Source organism: Hippoglossus hippoglossus, chromosome 1 (assembly GCF_009819705.1).
Source record: "Hippoglossus hippoglossus isolate fHipHip1 chromosome 1, fHipHip1.pri, whole genome shotgun sequence".
Lineage (NCBI taxonomy): Eukaryota > Metazoa > Chordata > Actinopteri > Pleuronectiformes > Pleuronectidae > Hippoglossus > Hippoglossus hippoglossus.
In genome coordinates, this window is record NC_047151.1 from 6,508,875 (window position 1) to 6,528,403 (window position 19,529).

The following is a 19,529-nucleotide window of genomic DNA, read 5'->3' on the forward strand; positions in this document are numbered from 1 at the left end:
TTTTATGGCAATGTGCTAATCAAGTCTTACATGACACAAATAGTATATAATCAAAAACTCTTGGTAAGTCAACTCTTTAAATTAAGTGTTAATGTACTTAAATTCCTTTTGACACAGACGTCCCTGGGCCATCTCACAAGCTCCCTGAACTGAGCCGCTCCTCCGTCTTCCCAAAGCCCCCACTCCATATTAAAGACCCAGAGGTATGACTTGTCAAACAAAGATGTAACTCAATGAGATATCATCCACTCAAAATTTGGTACCTCCCATATTATTAACATATATTAACCTTGTCTCAGACTCAGATTTTAAAGTATACAGGTATGAATCTTTTGTTAATGTCAGTTTCCTCTCCTCAATGTAGGCTGTGCTGAAGAGACGTGTGAAACGAATAAAACCCAGTCGCAAACACTTAGACAACCTAAAGCGGATGCATTTTCCGGGCTGGGCACCTTCACCTAAACAAATAGGGCAGCCACAAAGGCCCCAGAGACAGTCGCCTGTCCACCTACCTCCTCTGCCGTCCACTTCAAAGGTCAGTGGCATGCAGGCACAAGAAGAAAATCAGCATTGCTTAAAAATGCCAATAGTATAGGATGCACATGTCCCTGAAAAGTATATCTGCTCTGAATTTATTTCATAAATCAAAATCAGCGCTAAAACCTGTGAAACGATAGCATTTTTTGTAATGTAATTTGTAATCAAGCTTTAATGCGTAATTAATCAAAATGGTTTTCAGAAAATCAAGCTTTTCATGAAAATGGTTGAATTTTGTTAAAGGCATAAAGAATGTGGAGTTAATTTCCCTAAAATGAGCTGAATTCATCTTTCCTTGTGCCTCTCAACTGCTCCTTCTCAGGCGTCACAGGATGTGGCATCAACACCCAGTCTCCCCAAACGACCCTTTTCCATTAAGGCTGGTAAACATGTGGTTCCTGGCGAAGTCAAACTTTATGAGTACAGCAAAGATGACTTCTTGATGATGGATGAAGATGGTGTGGTAGTCGTGCACGGAGATGAGTATGAACATGTGACCGTCGACCGCTGGGAAGAGGAGTACAACTACCACTGCAAGATGAGCTCCATCCGTTTCTTTGCCCTCTTCGAAAAATGGAAACCTTTCTATGTCTGGCGCTCAAAAGTCCGCGCCAAGAAGTTTCATTTGGCCCGGGAGTCCCTGCAAAACCGCCTGTTCTTTGTCAATCCGGTATGTCACTGGATGCATAAACCAAGGTTTACATTTGGTCAAAAACTGTCTTAATGATCTTGAATAAGGAACACCATGTACTGCATATAGAGAAACAACAAACTCACGCTTTATCAACTTAAAACCCTAAAATTTAAGGATCTGGTTGACTTCAAAACTGTCCCAATTATGTAAATCAAAAAATGTATTATTAACCATCAGTATCCAAAAGTTGTCTCAGGTTAGGGAAAATCAGCATGATAAAATAATTAGTGATAACCAACCAAAATATCACTGTATGACAGTAAAATAAGTCAAATTATGGAGTTATTGTACAGTGGAATGAAAAACATGCTGAACATTGAATAAGTGGAAATTAATGTTTAAAAATGACATTCTGAATGGACATATATAATAGAACGGGATGTTTATTTTGTCCTGTTGCAAGTATTTCACATTTTTTCTTTATTTGGATTGCCTTTTCTTCTATTTGCTCGAAATGCTCTATTTCTTACACTATTCGTAGCTTTACTTGACTGACTTGTTTTGAATGGTGAATGGTAACTGAAGCAGAAAGCTTGAAGGTGTATTTTTCACATACATTTTGAAGACAAATTATAAAGAAGGGGTAGCACTCGATAAGTTCTCACTCTATTCCCATCCCACTCCTTTCGAATGTAAAATGTGCACTTAGAATAGTTCACCCAAAAATGATAATTCACTCATTATCTACTCACCCCTATGCCGACAGAGGGGGGGGGGGGGGGTGTTTGAGTCCACAAAACACTGCTGGAGTTTCAGGGGTAAACAGTGTAGCAGCCGAATCTAATACAACTGAAGATATTAGGGATTTATCTTCCTCCATACTGCTCGTGTGGTGTCATCCAAGTGTCCACAAGCCCCGAAATTCATATTCGACTCGAAACAACGTCAACATCGTGTTACAAAGCCTAAATGTCCGCTGATATCTTGCGGCGAGGTGCATCAGAACTGCTAACGTCTGCTAGCTTAGCCACTTCTGGTGGACATTTAGGCTTTTAAACACGATGGAAATGACCTTGTTTTGAGTCGAATATGATTGCCGGGGCTTGTAGATACTTGGATGACACCACAGGGGCAGTATGGAGGCATGTTACTGATTTGTTTACGTCTGAAGATAAGCCCCTAATATCTTCAGTTGTATTGGATTCGGCTGCTACCTGGCTGCTACACTGTTTACCCCTGAAACTCCAGCAGTGTTTCGTGCACTCAAACACTTCACCAACCCCTCCATTGGTATAGGGGTGAGTAGATAATGAGTGAATTATCATTTTTGGGTGAACTATTCTTTTAAATTGTAATTTTTTGTTAGTTTTTTCTGGTCTAAATGCATAGATACACTTTCAAATCATTCATTCATTCACTATAAATATGGTCACTTCGAGAAACTATCTTGGAATGAACATAAGAAGTGTGGATATGATGTTTAACCTGTTAACATGTGTATATCTCTTACAGTCTTTAAGTCCTGCACTGATAGACATCAGGAAAATGTGTTACCAAATCTGCGACACGAGCTTGTGTCACATGGAGAAAAAACACACTTACACACTGCAGGAGTTCCAGGACACGCAGCTCGAACAACTGCAAAAGGTGCAATACTGCATTCATACAGCACTTGGCTTAAATATTTGTCATATATAAGTGCATTTTGTTTGCATGTGTCCTCAGAAACTCGTTGACTTCATTTATTTATTCCCGTCAGATTTTGAATGACTTGGCGAAGTTTGAAGTCCTGGTTAAGGAGGTGACACTTAGTGCCTGTCTCAACTGCTCGTTGGAACCTCAATCCAATTCTGATGACCCAAGTGCGTGTATACAGTGTACACATATGAACGTGATTCAATGTACATAGACTTCAGTATTGAATGTTTGATACAATTCTCTTTTTGACACAAATGATCAAATAGACAAGAAACTGCTTATGGGAATCAACAAGACGTTTCTCTCCGGCCGCCTTGTCTGGTGCGTTATTTAATGAATTTACTTCCCTTTTACACTGTTTACTCTCTTTCTCTATTTATGTACAAGGCATACCCCCTTCTCCTTTTTCAAAATGATGAAAGATGTTTTGACATGTTGTTGGTGGAAAACAGGTTTCATGGAATTAATGACGACCAAATTCCACTTACCATTCTTCTTAACTAACCTGACAGATTGAGGCACTTGAATTAAACAGCTGTTTGGAATAACAGCTGTGCTCTTCTTACAATGACATGTCTATAGCATGAACCCAGTCCAACCCGTCTGTCTCTCACATACTCAGCTTCATCCGTCTTGTTGACTATTTGGTCGTCAAGACCTTGCACTCCTTGGTGGTGAATGCAGTGGCCAAACTTCTGGCTGTGCTCCAGGAGCAGGTAGATCTAACACCCGGCAACGCCATCATTCAGAACTCGAGTCAGCACTCTGAGACCACCACTGACCCTGTGGATCAAGAGATGGATGGGAAGGTAGGGTGCTGTTTCAGTATTTTCACCAGTTAAACCATCACTTTAAGCAGACACAGAGCATTTCTCAGTTTGGTCTTGTTGTGTGTGTGTGTGTGTGTGTGTGTGTGTGTGTGTGTGTGTGTGTGTGTGTGTGTGTGTGTGTGTGTGTGTTTGTGTGTCTTTAATAGTCTGCTGAGTCAGAAACCCCTCATGTCCAACCTTTGTTCATCTCTGAGTTGATGTTGGACACAAACGCTTTGACCTTCAAACCCAGTGAAGAGAACTTTCAGGTGTGTTTCCCAAATTATCATGAACAATTATACTTTGATTTATTGATGAACTCCCATATACGGCTACTCCCAAACAGATTGTGAATGTGTTGTTCCCTGTTCTTTTATTTCACAGGAGACTATTGCAGAGGTCATTGGGGAGTTTCAGAAGACAGTGCTGTCGGTTAATACATTTGCAGCAGATCCTGATTTTGATTCAGTGACACAGCCTGGAGAGTTTGAGGTAAGAATAACTAACATTTTAATGTTTATATATGAAAATATTTCAGTGTTTCAGTGTTTTTCAATGATTTTACACATTCATTCATATTTTTTTCCATCTTTCTACAAAAGTGTGGTCTTATGGATTTCACAATCGGATTTTATTATGCTTTCACTCAAAATCCTGTGCTCACATTTAAGTAGCTCCTGCTTTGGCTAAGATTTGCTCTGCTTGTGCTCAAATTTTGAGCTTGCACTCAGATTTCCTGCGCTCCATCTGCCAAGTGTAATGTTGACAAATGAAATGGTTCCACCCTCATTTTGGATGTAATACTTTACTTTTACTTCTCTAAAAGTCCTGTAGAGCTGGTTACTTCCATCAGGTCCATGCACTCCTGCCCTCCATGGCTTTATTATTGCACTGGCTAGTGTCGGTGTGCTTGAGTCCAGTAGATCCCTGGTCAACATGGAGCAGCAAAATCTATTATGTTATGGGAACATTGTTGCTAACAACTATAACAACAAAATAGACGCTGCCCTGTCCCCCCCCCCCCCCCCCCCCCCCCCCCACAAGGGTGGGACAATTTAATTTGTCCACAGTCCAAAGGATTTGGATTGAAAGCATCACAAAATCTGAGCCTGAAATCAATAAGTCCTGCTCTTAAACTGAAAGACCATGCTCTTGAATAAAGAGGAAGAAACCCATAGTAATTAGTGTGTAATCTCATCTCTGTGTCTGTGTGTTTGTTAACTTACAGATACTGGAAAACAAATATGAAGATGGCCCCAGTTTGGAATTCATCATGGAAACTGACAGCTACCTTCAAAGCATCATCCGAAAAATCATGGTAAACTTTCCTTTTTCCTTGTGCTCCATCAATGCACATTGTACTTTGTCTATACAGTACTGGTTGTGTGTGGACCTTATTTGTTTGTTTTCTTTCTCTTAGGAATCACTGCAGGCTGCCTTTGATGCAGCAAAAGTGTACTCGCAAGAGTTTGAGCGTTTCCGACTGTTCTATAAGGAGAACGAGAGTCTGGATCTGGATGCGATACAGCAACAGGAACAGGGTGATGCACAGCATACATCAACATAGACATTATTTTTGTAACACATCTCCCACTCACAACACAAAGAGCACTTCAGTTGAGAACAGTGCTGTGTTTTTCTTTGTTCCTTAGCATGAAATATGCCTTTGTTACTGGCGAGCAAAAGCATATTTTGGACACTTGCAACCACTTAACAAGTTACCCACTGTAGATTTGTCGAAATGAAACCAGCTCGCAGAAGAATTTTCTTTTTGTCAGAAATATGATGATGTTTCATTATAACCATGTAATGCAACTGAGAGCAGCCTGTTTTAAAAACATCTCTTTGTTGGTTAATTCAACTTTTGTGGGAAGGTATGCATTCACAAGCAGCAGTCACAAAATCAATCCTTACTTTATCACTATAACATAGATAATTCACTTTGCTTGTGGACCATAAATTACATCTTTTAGTTGTGCTTACAAGTGTAGCTCTAGGTATATGCATATGTCTATATGGAATCATATATAATCACTAAAATTTGTATTATTACAATGGTTGGGGGTTTGACAAAGGGGGTAAGAGACATCTACAGCATTGCTGCACAGCAGGTGAGACAGATAAAAAGGTCTTGGAGTTGGGGAAACATACTGGGAGACAAAAAAGGGAAAACCTGCAAGACAAACATTGAGTGAACACACATGACTTGTAGTTAATGGGCAGAGCAAGCAGAGTAACACGTGTGGCTTTGTTAGACTGATGACTGTTGTCTTAATTTCACAGGTTTGTCCTTCTTTGAAAATGCACTGAAGTTATACCACAGTGAGTGTAGAGAGACCGAAGACATCCAGCAGAAGAAACCTCTGGGTTTACTGCTGGTGGACAAAACAAAGCTCAAACAGAAGCTTGTGTCTTCCCCCCTGCGCTGTCTGGAGGTGATGACGAGCATACAGATGCACACAGACACTGCACAGACACGTATAGTCCTATTTTATTGAAACGTATTGTCAGTGAGTTTAATTATTTGATCATGACGAACAAGTGATTCAAACAAAAGGGCAGTGAGGCCTTTCAGTGTTAATTAAACATTACTGAAATGTATATGTAAAAGTGAGGTCCAGTGATCTAATGGAATAAGTACTATCAAATATTCAATAAACACTACAGAAAAAATGATAAATACACATATGAACAATTGCTTCGTTCTGAATCCATCCTCCAGGTCTTCAATGAGATGCTCACCAAGCTGGCTAAGAGGAAACTAGATGCCATCATCAGTGAGGCATTTGACGCCCAGTTTAAACTCGAGTTTAGTCCCACTAATACCGCTGAGTTAGCCAGCTCACTCATATTCCTGGATGAGATACAGGAGAGGGTAAGACTTAAATATCAAATTGTGAAAATCTTTTGTTCATATTGCACATTTCTGTCAATTTTCCCAACCACCTCCTCTACTTTTTCTATTTGACTCTTCCCCTTTCCTTTCCTTCCTCTTACCAGATTACAGAGCTAGACGAGGAGCAGGAGACTGTGTGTAAGATGTACAATCTGATTAACATGTACTCGGTTCCCACGCCACCCGAGGACATGATTGTTTTCGCCACCTTGCCATCTTCTATTAACTTTCTGCGCATGCTCATTGATGAGGCAGTGCTAGATAGGGATGCCAGCATGGACAAGTTGTGCACTTCTCTATGCAAGGCCATAAAGCAGCTGAACCGGGAGGTCATGGAAACCAAGCTGAAGTCACAGGTACATGGAAAACCTTTGTTACCTATTTACACACTTACAAACACAAAGTTTGGGACTATACAGCGTTTTTTCTTCTCACTTATGACTAACTTATCACTCCATCTTTAATTGTTTGCTGTGTGCTTTCTCATGTGCAGGATCCACAAATCTTGGACATCAATGCAGATTCCTCCAGAGTGCATCTGCTGCTGGGAAAGATCCATCTTTCTATGGATGAGATGCAGGCCCAGGCTTCTACCTACACATCCTACCAGAAGAAATTCAAGGTGCTATAATTCTTCAGATTCAATCTGTAAAATCATTCTCCTTTAAACACAGCAAGTCACAAAATATATGTGTTACAGAATTTCCAAATAACGAGCCCACTAATCCGAACCAGTTTTCCTTCTCTACATGCAGATGGAGGTGACCAAGTTTGACACCTTGGAGGAGCTAACTGCAGATTTAAGGCTGAAGCAGCTGCTGTGGGACTCTCTCGAGGAATGGCACTCTCTCCAGGATGTGTGGCAGCAGGTGAGGTGCACGTAAAAAGACTGAATTGCATGTGCTAGCCTGGACAGGCATATGGTATATTAGACACATGTATGCATCTTTTTCTCTCTTTAAAGCTCAGCTGTTCCTTCATGTTTTTTCCTCAATAGGGCACACTTGAGCAACTGGACTTAGAGCAGTTCAACTCCCAGATAACCAAATACGGCAAATACGTCATCCAGCTGGAGAAGGGTCTGCCACGCAACAACGTAGTGCTGAGTCTGAAGGACAAGGTGGAAGTTATGAAGCAAAGGGTGCGTTGGACAAAGTGCTTCGTAGTGGCTGACATCAATGACAACATGACAACACGTTGAAATATTGACTGAGAGCAAGTAGTTGTGATCTAACCAGACTGTTCTACACGACTGCTTTGACTCTATCTGAAATGATCCCCCTGTGTTTTTCATCAGCTGCCTGTGATCACTGATCTGCGTAACCCATGTATGAAGCCAGAACACTGGACCAAACTGGAGTCTATTATGGACACCTCCCTGAATGTGGCAGAGCTCCCTGTGGCCGCTTTGGAGGAGCTCAACATATTCTCCTATGGCACAGAGATACAAGAGGTACCGTGCAAATGGAGATTCACTCTGCCATGATGCTACTCACCTTCAATACACAAGCCAGTTTTACTGAATACCTTGATACTTAAACGTTGATAAACAAGACTAACACAGCCCTTGACTTTCAGATGTCAGGACAGGCTTCAGGAGAGGCATCGGTGGAGACCATTATTACAAAGGTGTGTCGACTTCCTATGAATATATTATATACCCATTTAGTTTTAAGACACTGCAGCAGAAGTTACCTCCAAGACCTGTTATTTGAATATGAGCTGGTAATCTTTATGCCCACACATGCCAATTTGATGACTCCCATGATGATTCAACGATGACCTCTGCAAATACATAGATTTCTGTGGATGTCGCACCTACTTTTTATACACGTTTGCGACACGGCTTGATTTATGTAGTGACGGCTGGCATTAATCATAGACAACTCAAATCGATTCTTGTGATCTGCCCTCAACTATAGCCCTTTCTTTCCCACTAGCTTCATAGTCAGTTTTCAATGTAACTTTGCAGTATTTAAATTCTATTAGATATTCAAATATACAGTGATGAGTAATGTGTACGCCACTGTGTGTAATGGGAATTAAACATGAAAACAGTAGACATGGATATTCAGTTCTATGGTTGCTGGAGTCCAGACTTTTCCCTTGTGACAAATCCCCTCTCACCATGAGTCCAGTGTCACTGGGTCGCCACTATGGAAATCACGTCTGTTCGAGGATACACATGAGACACACACATGCATAAAGGTTACTTGTAGAATCCAATACAGGGAGTCCATGTTGTTTAACCTCTGCCCTTTGGATGGGCCTTGCAGGTGGAGGACATGTGGAGGACCACAGAGTTCACTGTTCTATCTCATGGCGAAGCCCAAGACATGTTTATCTTAGGAGGCACGGATGATATCCAGGTAGCAACATGCAGCACAAACATGCACACGCTCTCTCTTACAGTACATCAGATTGTGTGTTTATTTGTGTTCACCACGTTTGTTTGCTGTGTAGGTACTCCTGGACGACAGCCTTATTAATGTGGGCACGGTAGCATCTTCTCGCTACGTAGCGCCCATCAAGGTCAGGGTGGACAAACTGCTGGAACAGCTGACTCTCCTCAACCAAACACTGGTGACGGCTTAGAACAGATCCCATACCACTGCACTGTTGATACCATTGCATAGAGTGATCTTACATCTGGCTGCAAGTGATTGTTCTGACATAGCTTTAAATGTAGCACAGTAGCTCTCCCTACTGGCTGCAAAAGTAATTGTTCTTTGTTAATGTTTATTGATTCCTTTATTTCAGGTCATGTAAAGACTGAGTAACAGTGTCACATTTAAGACTGTGGTTTAATTACATTATTAATCTTGTTTGCCTCTTTAATTCTCCCTGGGCTCACATTTTCCCAATGGCCCCTCTGCTGATTTTCACCCTTCTGTTACAGGATGAGTGGCTAACATGCCAAAGGAACTGGCTCTACCTGGAGAGTATTTTCTTAGCTCCAGATATCAAGAGGCAGCTGCCTGCGGAATCCAAGATGTTTCTTAAGGTGGACAAGACCTGGAAGGAGATCATGGGGAGGGTCAAAAAGATGCCCAATGCACTGAGAGCAGCCATACAGCCTGGTAGGTGATGGGGCAGCGTGAGTGGAAAAATACCTTACGTGGACATAACAGATACTCACAATCACACATGCACTCACTCAGGTAAACACATTGTCACACAACATACAAACAAGTCATTTTATCCTATACAGATCTGCTGGAGACCTTTCAACACAACAATGCTCTCCTAGATGAGATACAGAAGTGTCTGGAAGACTACCTTGAGTCAAAGAGAGTCATCTTTCCCAGGTACGCACATGCTTTGTTGATTGTCACACTTTACATCTTACATTTGAAATGTAAGAATATAATTTACATACCATGTTGCTTTGCATTTCCCCCCTTGACCGTTTTTACTGAACATCTCCTCCCACTGAGCACTGAGTGCTAACTACTATGGCCCTGTGTGTGTAGTGTTGCCTGCTCTGATAATCTGTCTTTATCTGTCCCCTGCAGGTTCTGCTTCTTATCTAATGATGAGCTGCTAAAGATCTTGGCCCAGACAAGAAATCCTCAGGCTGTGCAGCCACACCTTAGGAAGTGTTTTGATGCCATTACCCGGCTGGAGTTTGCTTTGCTGCCTAAAGACCCTGATGCTAAAGGAGCAGCACCGGATGCTGGAGAACAGGAGACCATATACAGCAAAGTGATCCTGTATATGATCTCTCCTGAAGGAGAGAAGGTCTGTTCGAGTAACCTTAACACATTTTTTCTCGTCACACTCACCGATTGTATTTAATTCCCACTGTTCTCTTGTCCTCGCTGAGAATAAGAGAGAGTACGTTTGAAGGAAAAAATACTCTCTTGCACTCCATTTCTCTCCATACAAAACTACCACACAATTTAACCTTGTCAGCCACTTAACAACCCTGAAGGAGAGCTAGAATAAAGTAGATTCTTACATTTTGCAAAAACCTGTACGAGCAGTAATTCAAGAAAAAAATGGACATGCCAAATTCTGATTTAAAATTATACAGATTAAATAATGTGGGGTTTTCATTTTAGAAAACACTGAATATTTTGGTTTGCCAGAAAGTTGAATTGCAGCTAACTGACCGCAGCTGTCCAATGATCACAAATTCAAGGCAAGACAAGGCAATTTTATTTATAAAGCACCTTCCATACACAGAGGCAGATTCAAAGGGCAAATAATTTCTGTGAGAACTGATTAACAGTGAACCCTCAATTAAAAAAAGGACAAAACACATGTAGTCATGTCCATTACTGTAATCGTCCTCCTATGTGTGTACGTGTAGGTGGGTCTGACTAAAGGTCTGAAGGCACAAGGCAATGTGGAGGAGTGGCTTTGCAAGGTGGAAGAGGCGATGTTCTCCTCACTGCGTAACCTCAGCAAGGCCGCCATTGCAGACTACCAGACGAAGTCTAGGGAGGAGTGGGTGGTGGCTGGACATCCATCGCAGGTACACACACACACACACACACACACACACACACACACACACACACACACACACACACACACACACACACACACACACACACACACACACACACACACACACACAAACACACACGTAAGAGCTGGTCCTTTTCAATCTTTCCATCTCAGCCTTATGTGCTATTGTGTGTGGTATAACATCTCTTAACATGTGGAAATGTCAAAACATCATTACATATTATTGCCAGTAAATGACACTTTTACTTTTAATCCTCTATATCATTTTATATTAATATATTTTGTATTATTTTGTATATTTTTTCCCTTACATTTAGAAGTGTTTTGATTCTATGATTATTCACTCACAGGAGCCATAACTATCTCATTTATTGTCTTTTAATGGAGGCATTTAATATTAGTTTGTGTGTATATTTTTGTGTCCACCAGGTGGTGCTGACCATCTCACAGTTGATGTGGTGCAGGGATATGGATGGCTGCCTGGAAGGAGATCACGACCACTTTGCTGCCCTACAGGAATTTGAGCTCACCAACATTGACGTAATCCTAATAACCACTAATAACTCTTCAGCTTGCTTTTAGTCCTTATTATTTGGTTTCAGATTTGGTGTGACAAAATAAATCTACACTTTATTCATGCCCAACTATTTTTTACTTTTTAACTCAAAGATCTTATGTGATTGTGTGCAACGTTTGCTTGTATTCCAGAGGCTAATTTCCCTGGCGGCGTTGGTACGACAACAGCTCCCTACTTTGCACCGAAATATCATCACTGCCCTCATCACCACCGATGTCCATGCCAGAGACATTGTCACAGATCTGGTCCTGCATAAGGTACCGTTGTGAAGTATTAGTGCCGTTGTGGAAATCCACACAAACACCATCAAGCAGATATTTTGTCCTTGTCGGTTCTTGACTTGGTTTTATAGGAGCAGGAGCTGACTCAGATCTCTACGTGAGATTTCTACAACTCACCACCTTACAGTAACTTCAGCTTTCTGTTTCAGGTGGACACCAGGTCTAACTTTGAATGGCAGAGACAGCTACGATACTACTGGGACCTGGATGTGGACAACTGTGTAGCCAAAATGGCTCTGTCCACGTACCTTTATGGCTACGAATACCTGGGAGCCTGTCCACGGCTGGTCATCACACCACTCACGGTAACACAATATATCAAATTAAAGCTATGCAAGCAAACTGGAAAGACACATTTTATAATCAGTTAGACAAGCTTCCACTCAGAATCTAATAAACACTGTGTGAGTCAATTTAGATTTCACATGAAGCCACAGACGTGTTTGTCAATTGTGCGAGTATAGAACAGAAACAGAGAAGACCATCTGAGTATATGTTGTCTTGTTTAATTCTTCAGTTGTGTTGTCACATCCAAAAATCCCCCCCCCCCCCCCCCTCTCTTCCGTACCTCTCTACTGTTCAGGACCGTTGCTACCTTTGTCTGATGGGGGCTCTCCAGTTGGATTTAGGAGGTGCTCCAGCCGGGCCAGCAGGGACAGGCAAAACAGAGACCACCAAGGACCTGGCCAAGGCACTGGCCATACAGTGTGTTGTCTTCAACTGCTCTGATGGGCTTGACTATAAGGTCTTTGTGTTTCTTATATGCTCTCTTAGATTATTTTCCTGCTCAGTATTCAATCATTTGTTCCCCTCAACTCTTTACCTACTCCACATGTTCAGGAGTCTTTGGTTTACTGCAGCTTTTTGCCAGTACACTTGTTTGCTCTGTTTGAAATTGCTTGAGAAGGCTCTCGCCCACTTCGACTGTACCGACTATGTCAAGCCTTTAGATGGCACTATTGCTAAAGCAGTCAAGACTTCTATCCTTTGTGTGTGAAATCACTGATCAGACATACTTGTGTGCTGTTGAAGCGTAATCTTAATCCAGATTTAATCCTCTCCCTTTATTCTCTTTAGGTCATTTTACTGTAATTTATTAATTTGAAGAACATACGTTAAATGTGTGTTGGTTGACGCTAATGTCAAGTGTCATATGGCTGGTCACATCCTTAAATGTTTTGTCTGTATTTATTGTATAAACATTTCAGTAGAAGTATGAATCATATCTAAACGAATTGAAACTTTAATATTAACAACACAGGATTGGATCCTTATATTTCTCCTGAGATAGCTCTCATCTCTTATGATACGTGTGTGATTCACTTTCTGTTTGTGCACTTCCTTCACCTTCTATTTATTATGATCAGCTGACATTTAACTAAAATCAGTATGTCTGTATTTTATAATCCCCAAAACTTCAGATTGGTCGTTTGACCTTGAGAATTTGTAATGATAAATAGTGCTGTGTCCTTGCAGTGCAATAAGGCTAGAACCAGTTCAGCTGAAAGGACCCAGTGACACGACAGCTGGAAAGCAATTCTCTTCTGTCTGCCGTAGTTAGTTGTTGCCAGAAGACACCTGAAGTATATCAGAGCTGGATAGGGCTTTGATTTAAAGGGTTTAGCAACACAGTCTTCTCTGGTTTTATGTGTTAATGCTTTGTTTCGGGTCTGGCTCCAGTGTCAGCGTGAGCAGCATTTAATTGTAACATATAATACCACTGTCCATGAGATGTTAGAACCTTTGAACCAGCACCTTTGTGCAGTGAAGTGCTTTTCATGTTACTCACAGACACGGTGCAGGTAACACAATGTAATGCAGGTATAATGGAATGAACTGATACTAATATTAAAAGCATAAGACACATTCAGGATGCTTTTTTATTCAGGAATTGCATTGGAATTCAAATTGCTGTCACTTTTTAACCAATCGCAACTGTGTCTTCCAGATGATGGGCCGCTTCTTCAGTGGACTCGCTCAGTCAGGAGCCTGGTGCTGTTTCGACGAATTCAACCGAATCGACATCGAAGTGTTGTCTGTGATCGCTCAGCAGCTCATAACCATACGAAATGCTAAAGCTGCTAAGGTATCCCATCATAAACACACCATCATAACAGACCCTTAACAGTGTTTACAAGGCATCGCTTATGAGACAATTTACAAACCATACACAGAGAAGAATTAAGGACGTTGCTCTGCTGCTGAAGCTTTAAGCCTCACTGATCTCCAGTCAGTCGACCCTTTGACACCTGATTCCACTGGTTTAATGTGCTGATGGGCTCCTATCACTTCTATACTGATGTGTGGAGGACATCTTTTAAAAAGCACAAAAAAAACAAGGGTCATTCACTTTGCATAGCAGAAGCCCATTTGAGCCCATTTGAAAATGTAGCCATTCATCTACTGTATTTTCCATAGCTTGGATAGCAAAGTAGAGTAGCACAGGTAACATACAGGTCAGTGCCACACATACTTCCCTTTGCAAATAAGTCATCTCACTCAACTCTGCATGTTATTCAGCTGCCAAGATTCCGATTTGAGGGCCGCGAGATCAAACTTGTGAACACATGCGCCGCGTTCATCACCATGAACCCAGGCTACGCTGGAAGAACAGAGCTCCCTGACAACCTTAAAGCTCTCTTCAGACCCATAGCCATGATGGTGCCAAACTACGCACTTATTGCTGAGGTAAGAGACTCCCTCACATATGCTTGCTTGCCGTATTTTCCTCTCTATGCAACAGTTTGTATTCCCTCGCTTTTGACCCCCCCTCCAGGTTATTTTGTACTCTGAGGGATTTGAATCCAGTAAGACCCTCGCTAGGAAGATGACCCAGATGTACAAGCTGTGCTCTGAGCAGCTGTCTCAGCAGGACCACTACGACTTTGGCATGAGAGCAGTCAAGTCTGTCCTGGTCATGGCGGGGTCAGTGCATCACACTCATGCATTCACTGACACACATGTGCATTCAGTTGTAGGGACATGCAGGCACTCACCTTTTCAGGAAAGTCCCAACAGGACCACAGATGCACACAACACATTCTCTATATTTAGCATCAATGTTTTGCTGTGAAAGATGCAGTGTTACATGGAAAAGGTTTACCCTCAGTGATTAAGATGGCAATGTTTGGTGTCATCGATGCAGGAAATATTCAGTTGAATGTAAAAGTAAAAACTTGATAATGATGGCACAGAGCAAATATTAGACACATATGACTTTTCAGATGATCCTATTATTTTTTTGCTGTTACTACATCGGATAAAAGAAAAAAGTATCTTTCTCACTTGAGTACAAATTTCCCCACGTGTCATCTGAGTGAAATTCCCTCACTTTGTCAAATCCACATGACGAAGAGATGAGACACATGAAGAGATGAGGAGCAAGATTAAGTAGATGAATTTGGAGACAGCATAAGCACAGTGGCTCCTGGTGTGCGTGGGCGCATAAGTAGATTTAAATGAATGCTCCTGACCGTACGTAGTGAAAGTCAGACTTTTGCCTGTTGGTTGTTAGCTGAAGCTCAGGGAACTGTTGTAATTGGCTTGTGATACATTGTGTGTCTTTGCCTCGATATTACTCCTCTGAGTCTGCTAGTTCCATACTAAACACACATTCATTATCACCTGCCTTAATGTCTCTGATGGTTTGGTTCACTCTTTATTATAACTGAGTGGAGCCTGCTTGCTGCTGTATTCAAAATCCAGCTCACGATGACCACTTCTTATCTTTATTACGTTGGGATTTGTAATTAGTTTATTTGACACTAATTAATTTGCCCATTTTAACAATAATGTTGCCGTATATTAATTGTTTAATTTATTGAAATGCACTAACTACTTGGAGAGCTGGTTGTGTGGCCACCTCTTACGTCCAGTCCTTTTTTACCTGTTTTTTAATGTCATTAATAATAATGCTGCACTGAACGATATGTAAAGTGAGAACTGGGGAATATCCTGCTGTATGACCAAGTAAACTGAGGAATGAGGTATATATACAAAGAATAAATAAATGAATAACTAAACAGACAAATTACCCATATAAAACAAGCATAAGGACAAAAAGCACACTGATGTTACTAAAATTTCCAGCATAGTTTTTTAAATTGTAAATTATTATTCGCAAACATGCATGACACAAATATGCTTTTGTTTTTTCCGTAAGACCAACATAAAAGCTGTAAGTAACTGTGTGTGTGTGTGTGTGTGTGTGTGTGTGTGTGTGTGTGTGTGTGTGTGTGTGTGTGTTCTTAGATCTCTAAAGAGAGAAAACCCCCACCTGAGTGAAGATGTGGTTCTCATCAGAGCCCTGAGGGACGCCAACCTTCCAAAATTCCTAACTGATGATACTGTGCTCTTTGGGTAACCATGAACTCTTCCTTCTAACTATCCAAATGCACAAATACAAAAAAAAAAATTACAGGCTTTTTGTTCTTTTTGTTGTTACATGTGAAAACATTTATTCTTATTGTGCATGTGTATTATGCCACCCTACACACCCCTGCAGTGGTATCCTGTCAGACCTGTTTCCTGGTGTGAGCATCCCTGAGCATGACTATGGTGTTCTGCATTCCACCATCCTGGAGTCTCTGGTTAAGCGAAACCTGCAGCCACTCGCTAGCATGACCAATAAGGTAGAGTACAAATGGGGAAAAGCAATTATTATTATTTTCACCTTTTTTTTTTTTTAAAGATTTGTTTAATTTTGTTCAACACTTTGAATGAAAATTAAGACTGGCGTTATTTCTCATTTACTTGGTGTCAATAAATCCCATGAAAAGATTAGAATGGCAGTCGGTATAGTGCAAACTTCTGCCAAGGCCCAACAGTCCCCTTAAATTCAATATATTCAATAATAACATAACATTAGTCCCCTAAATATACCTAATAATATGTTTCTTTCAGCAAGATCTATTTATTATTCCTTGGAAAAACAGTAAACGTTTAGAAAAAAATGCCCAATCTCACAATTGTTAAAGTAAGTGGAAAAAAATCCTTGATTCGCCCCAAAATTGAATGGGTTCTTTCCTGACCCATATTGAATCTTTCCATCAAGTGTTGTGGTAATCAGTTTCTTTGTTTTCGTGTAATCTTGCCTACAAACAAACCAGCCAACATACACATGGAAAGGGGTGAAAACATAACCTCATAGGTCGAGGTTGTAAAAAAAACAGAACTGTTAAAATTGTCACACAGACATAACCGAAGAAATGTCAAAAAACTTTGCAAAGACAGAATATATTGCACCATAGAACATGCAAAACAGCAACACAAATATATAAGTGTTTGAAAGTGCAATCTTATTCAATAAAAGAAAGCAAAGAAATATATTTTAATTATCAATGTTTAATTATCAATGTTGCTACTGTTGTTAATATTAAAATAATATATATAAATAGACCTACAAATAAGAAAAACAGAACTGTTCAATTAGTCACATACACAAATAACTGAAGAAATGTCAAATTTTTGCGGTCCATATATTATTATGATAAAGAAATGTGTGACACGCTCAATTATGTGCTTCTAACAGCTGTAGGTAAACAAACTTTTTTCTGACAATAAGAAAATATAGAAAATACACAATATTTTCAGCCTCATCATTTAAAAGGTTCATACACCGACATTATAAAAATGTTTTTCACTAACTTGCGGTCTCTGTTGACATCTATCCATGCAGATATTGATATTTTAATTTTACTTGACGCGGTTTTGATATCTGTCTGATTACTGCCACCACAGCAACACAAAAGATGTGAATGGAATTTTGTTTGTATGGCTGTTTCCTTTTAATAACCTAACAATATTTGGATAGTTTGTCAGATACCCTGGATGTGTTGTGTAAAACATGGCTATCTTTCTCACGTCAGATTTTTCATATTTTTCTATTTGTTCTTGTGACCAGGTGATTCAACTCTATGAAACCATGATAGTGCGTCATGGTGTGATGTTGGTCGGGCCAACTGGTGGAGGTAAGACCACCGTCTACACCATCCTGGCTGACACACTGGAGACCCTCCATAAAACAGTGCACAAGGAAACCAACCCTTTCTATCAGCCTGTCAAGACCTATGTCCTCAACCCTAAATCTGTCACTATGGGAGAGCTCTATGGAGAGGTACTCAAGATATGAGATGATATATAACACAACAGCTTCTTCACCTCTCTTTCTACATACATTAATTATTTACCTCTACTCCTCAGGTTAACACCTTGACACTGGAGTGGCGCGACGGACTGATGGCGCTGAGTGTCCGCAACGCAGTCAACGACTACAGCGATGAGCACAAGTGGGTGATCTGCGACGGGCCAGTCGACGCCCTGTGGATCGAGAACATGAACACAGTGCTGGACGACAACAAGATGCTGTGTTTGGCCAACAGCGAGAGAATCAAACTGAGCGAATCCATACATATGCTGTTCGAGGTTAGATCATTGTGTGTTTGTGTGGTCAATGCACAAGCAAGATTTCAAATTCCTATTCACAGTGTATATACCCAAATAAATACATAATTCCAGTAGTAGTAGTTTCCATTTCCTTGTACCTGTATTACCTGGTATGTCCATAAAAGTGATGTATGTGATGATTTGTTTTTCAGGTCCAGGACTTAGCGGTGGCGTCTCCAGCCACAGTCAGTCGCTGTGGGATGGTATATATTGATCCTGATGAGCTCAAGTGGATGCCCTATGTCCAGACATGGATCAGTGGACTTGGAGCCAAGGTTGTATATAATATATCTCTGATATTTCTCGAGGTTTTTTGTTTACAGAGTTGGCTAAAAGCAGGCTCGTTGTAATAGAGGATTTGGGCTTGAAATCTAAAGTTAGCATCACGTGTTTATCGGGTAGTGTTAATAGATTTGTTTCTCAGGGCATAGTTCTTCACTCTTTATCACAGTCCAGGTTGTGGGCATCAAACACACATAAACACACTTTATATCACTAACTACGAATGTTTCGTCTGTCCACATCATTGCTCTTATGTTCTCTTTTTGTTAAACTGTGGCTGACTGTTCCTGACTCTCTGTGTGCGCTGCTATGTGAATGGTTAAGTCCCTTTTTTTCCGACAGTACAAGCAGTAGAACCTTAACATCAGCATTAACTTTAATGACGGCACATCACATTAAAGTGCAACATTAGCCCTGAGTCTTTCAGGGTCAGTGAGAGTGGGTCATCTCTCCTGTCAACTTTTAACTTTCTCTCTCTCTCACTCATCGTGTGTCACTCCCTGTCTCAGTGTCTATCTATCTTTAAGTTGTCTGTTGCCTTAGCTGTCCTCCTTGTTTCTGCTGTCTCCTATTTTCTCTTTCATACAATTGACTGATCTACCCTCTCCATTACTCCATACGTTTTTAACCAGCACCATTTAGTTTTTGGGAAGGAACTTTCTTTTTTCAGTTCAAGTTGTCTTAGTTTTTGTGTAATTTCTTTTGCATTTGTTGGGGAAAGGTAATTATTGCTTTGTCGGGGATACTTTTGATTACACTTTAAAAACATTTAGGTTCATTAGAGTTTGATCATTAGCATTTTTAATCAATTATGTATTGATTTCCACTTAGCAAATTTAACTAGGGGAGTCTGTCTCTCCCGGGAAGAGCATTACCCCAGATTTAGTGTATTCTC

General features: G+C 40.7%; 1 protein-coding gene across 1 annotated transcript in view; it reads left to right on the forward strand.

Moving 5' to 3' along the window:
• Positions 1-19,529, forward strand: part of dnah6 (dynein, axonemal, heavy chain 6) — a 58,597-nt gene that overhangs the window by 3,445 nt on the left and 35,623 nt on the right. The window contains exons 4-40 of the mRNA XM_034587882.1: positions 118-203; positions 365-535; positions 860-1,207; positions 2,684-2,818; positions 2,931-3,033; positions 3,124-3,190; positions 3,492-3,678; positions 3,846-3,947; positions 4,063-4,170; positions 4,907-4,996; positions 5,099-5,219; positions 5,962-6,113; positions 6,401-6,553; positions 6,679-6,930; positions 7,068-7,196; positions 7,330-7,443; positions 7,572-7,715; positions 7,872-8,027; positions 8,153-8,203; positions 8,851-8,943; positions 9,038-9,157; positions 9,474-9,654; positions 9,786-9,882; positions 10,090-10,315; positions 10,890-11,054; positions 11,480-11,590; positions 11,759-11,884; positions 12,058-12,213; positions 12,492-12,653; positions 13,857-13,994; positions 14,429-14,596; positions 14,685-14,833; positions 16,160-16,267; positions 16,413-16,539; positions 17,811-18,023; positions 18,110-18,331; positions 18,505-18,627. Of these exons, the coding sequence (XP_034443773.1) occupies positions 118-203; positions 365-535; positions 860-1,207; positions 2,684-2,818; positions 2,931-3,033; positions 3,124-3,190; positions 3,492-3,678; positions 3,846-3,947; positions 4,063-4,170; positions 4,907-4,996; positions 5,099-5,219; positions 5,962-6,113; positions 6,401-6,553; positions 6,679-6,930; positions 7,068-7,196; positions 7,330-7,443; positions 7,572-7,715; positions 7,872-8,027; positions 8,153-8,203; positions 8,851-8,943; positions 9,038-9,157; positions 9,474-9,654; positions 9,786-9,882; positions 10,090-10,315; positions 10,890-11,054; positions 11,480-11,590; positions 11,759-11,884; positions 12,058-12,213; positions 12,492-12,653; positions 13,857-13,994; positions 14,429-14,596; positions 14,685-14,833; positions 16,160-16,267; positions 16,413-16,539; positions 17,811-18,023; positions 18,110-18,331; positions 18,505-18,627 (5,354 nt within the window). The remainder of the gene's footprint in view (positions 1-117; positions 204-364; positions 536-859; positions 1,208-2,683; positions 2,819-2,930; positions 3,034-3,123; positions 3,191-3,491; positions 3,679-3,845; positions 3,948-4,062; positions 4,171-4,906; positions 4,997-5,098; positions 5,220-5,961; positions 6,114-6,400; positions 6,554-6,678; positions 6,931-7,067; positions 7,197-7,329; positions 7,444-7,571; positions 7,716-7,871; positions 8,028-8,152; positions 8,204-8,850; positions 8,944-9,037; positions 9,158-9,473; positions 9,655-9,785; positions 9,883-10,089; positions 10,316-10,889; positions 11,055-11,479; positions 11,591-11,758; positions 11,885-12,057; positions 12,214-12,491; positions 12,654-13,856; positions 13,995-14,428; positions 14,597-14,684; positions 14,834-16,159; positions 16,268-16,412; positions 16,540-17,810; positions 18,024-18,109; positions 18,332-18,504; positions 18,628-19,529) is intronic.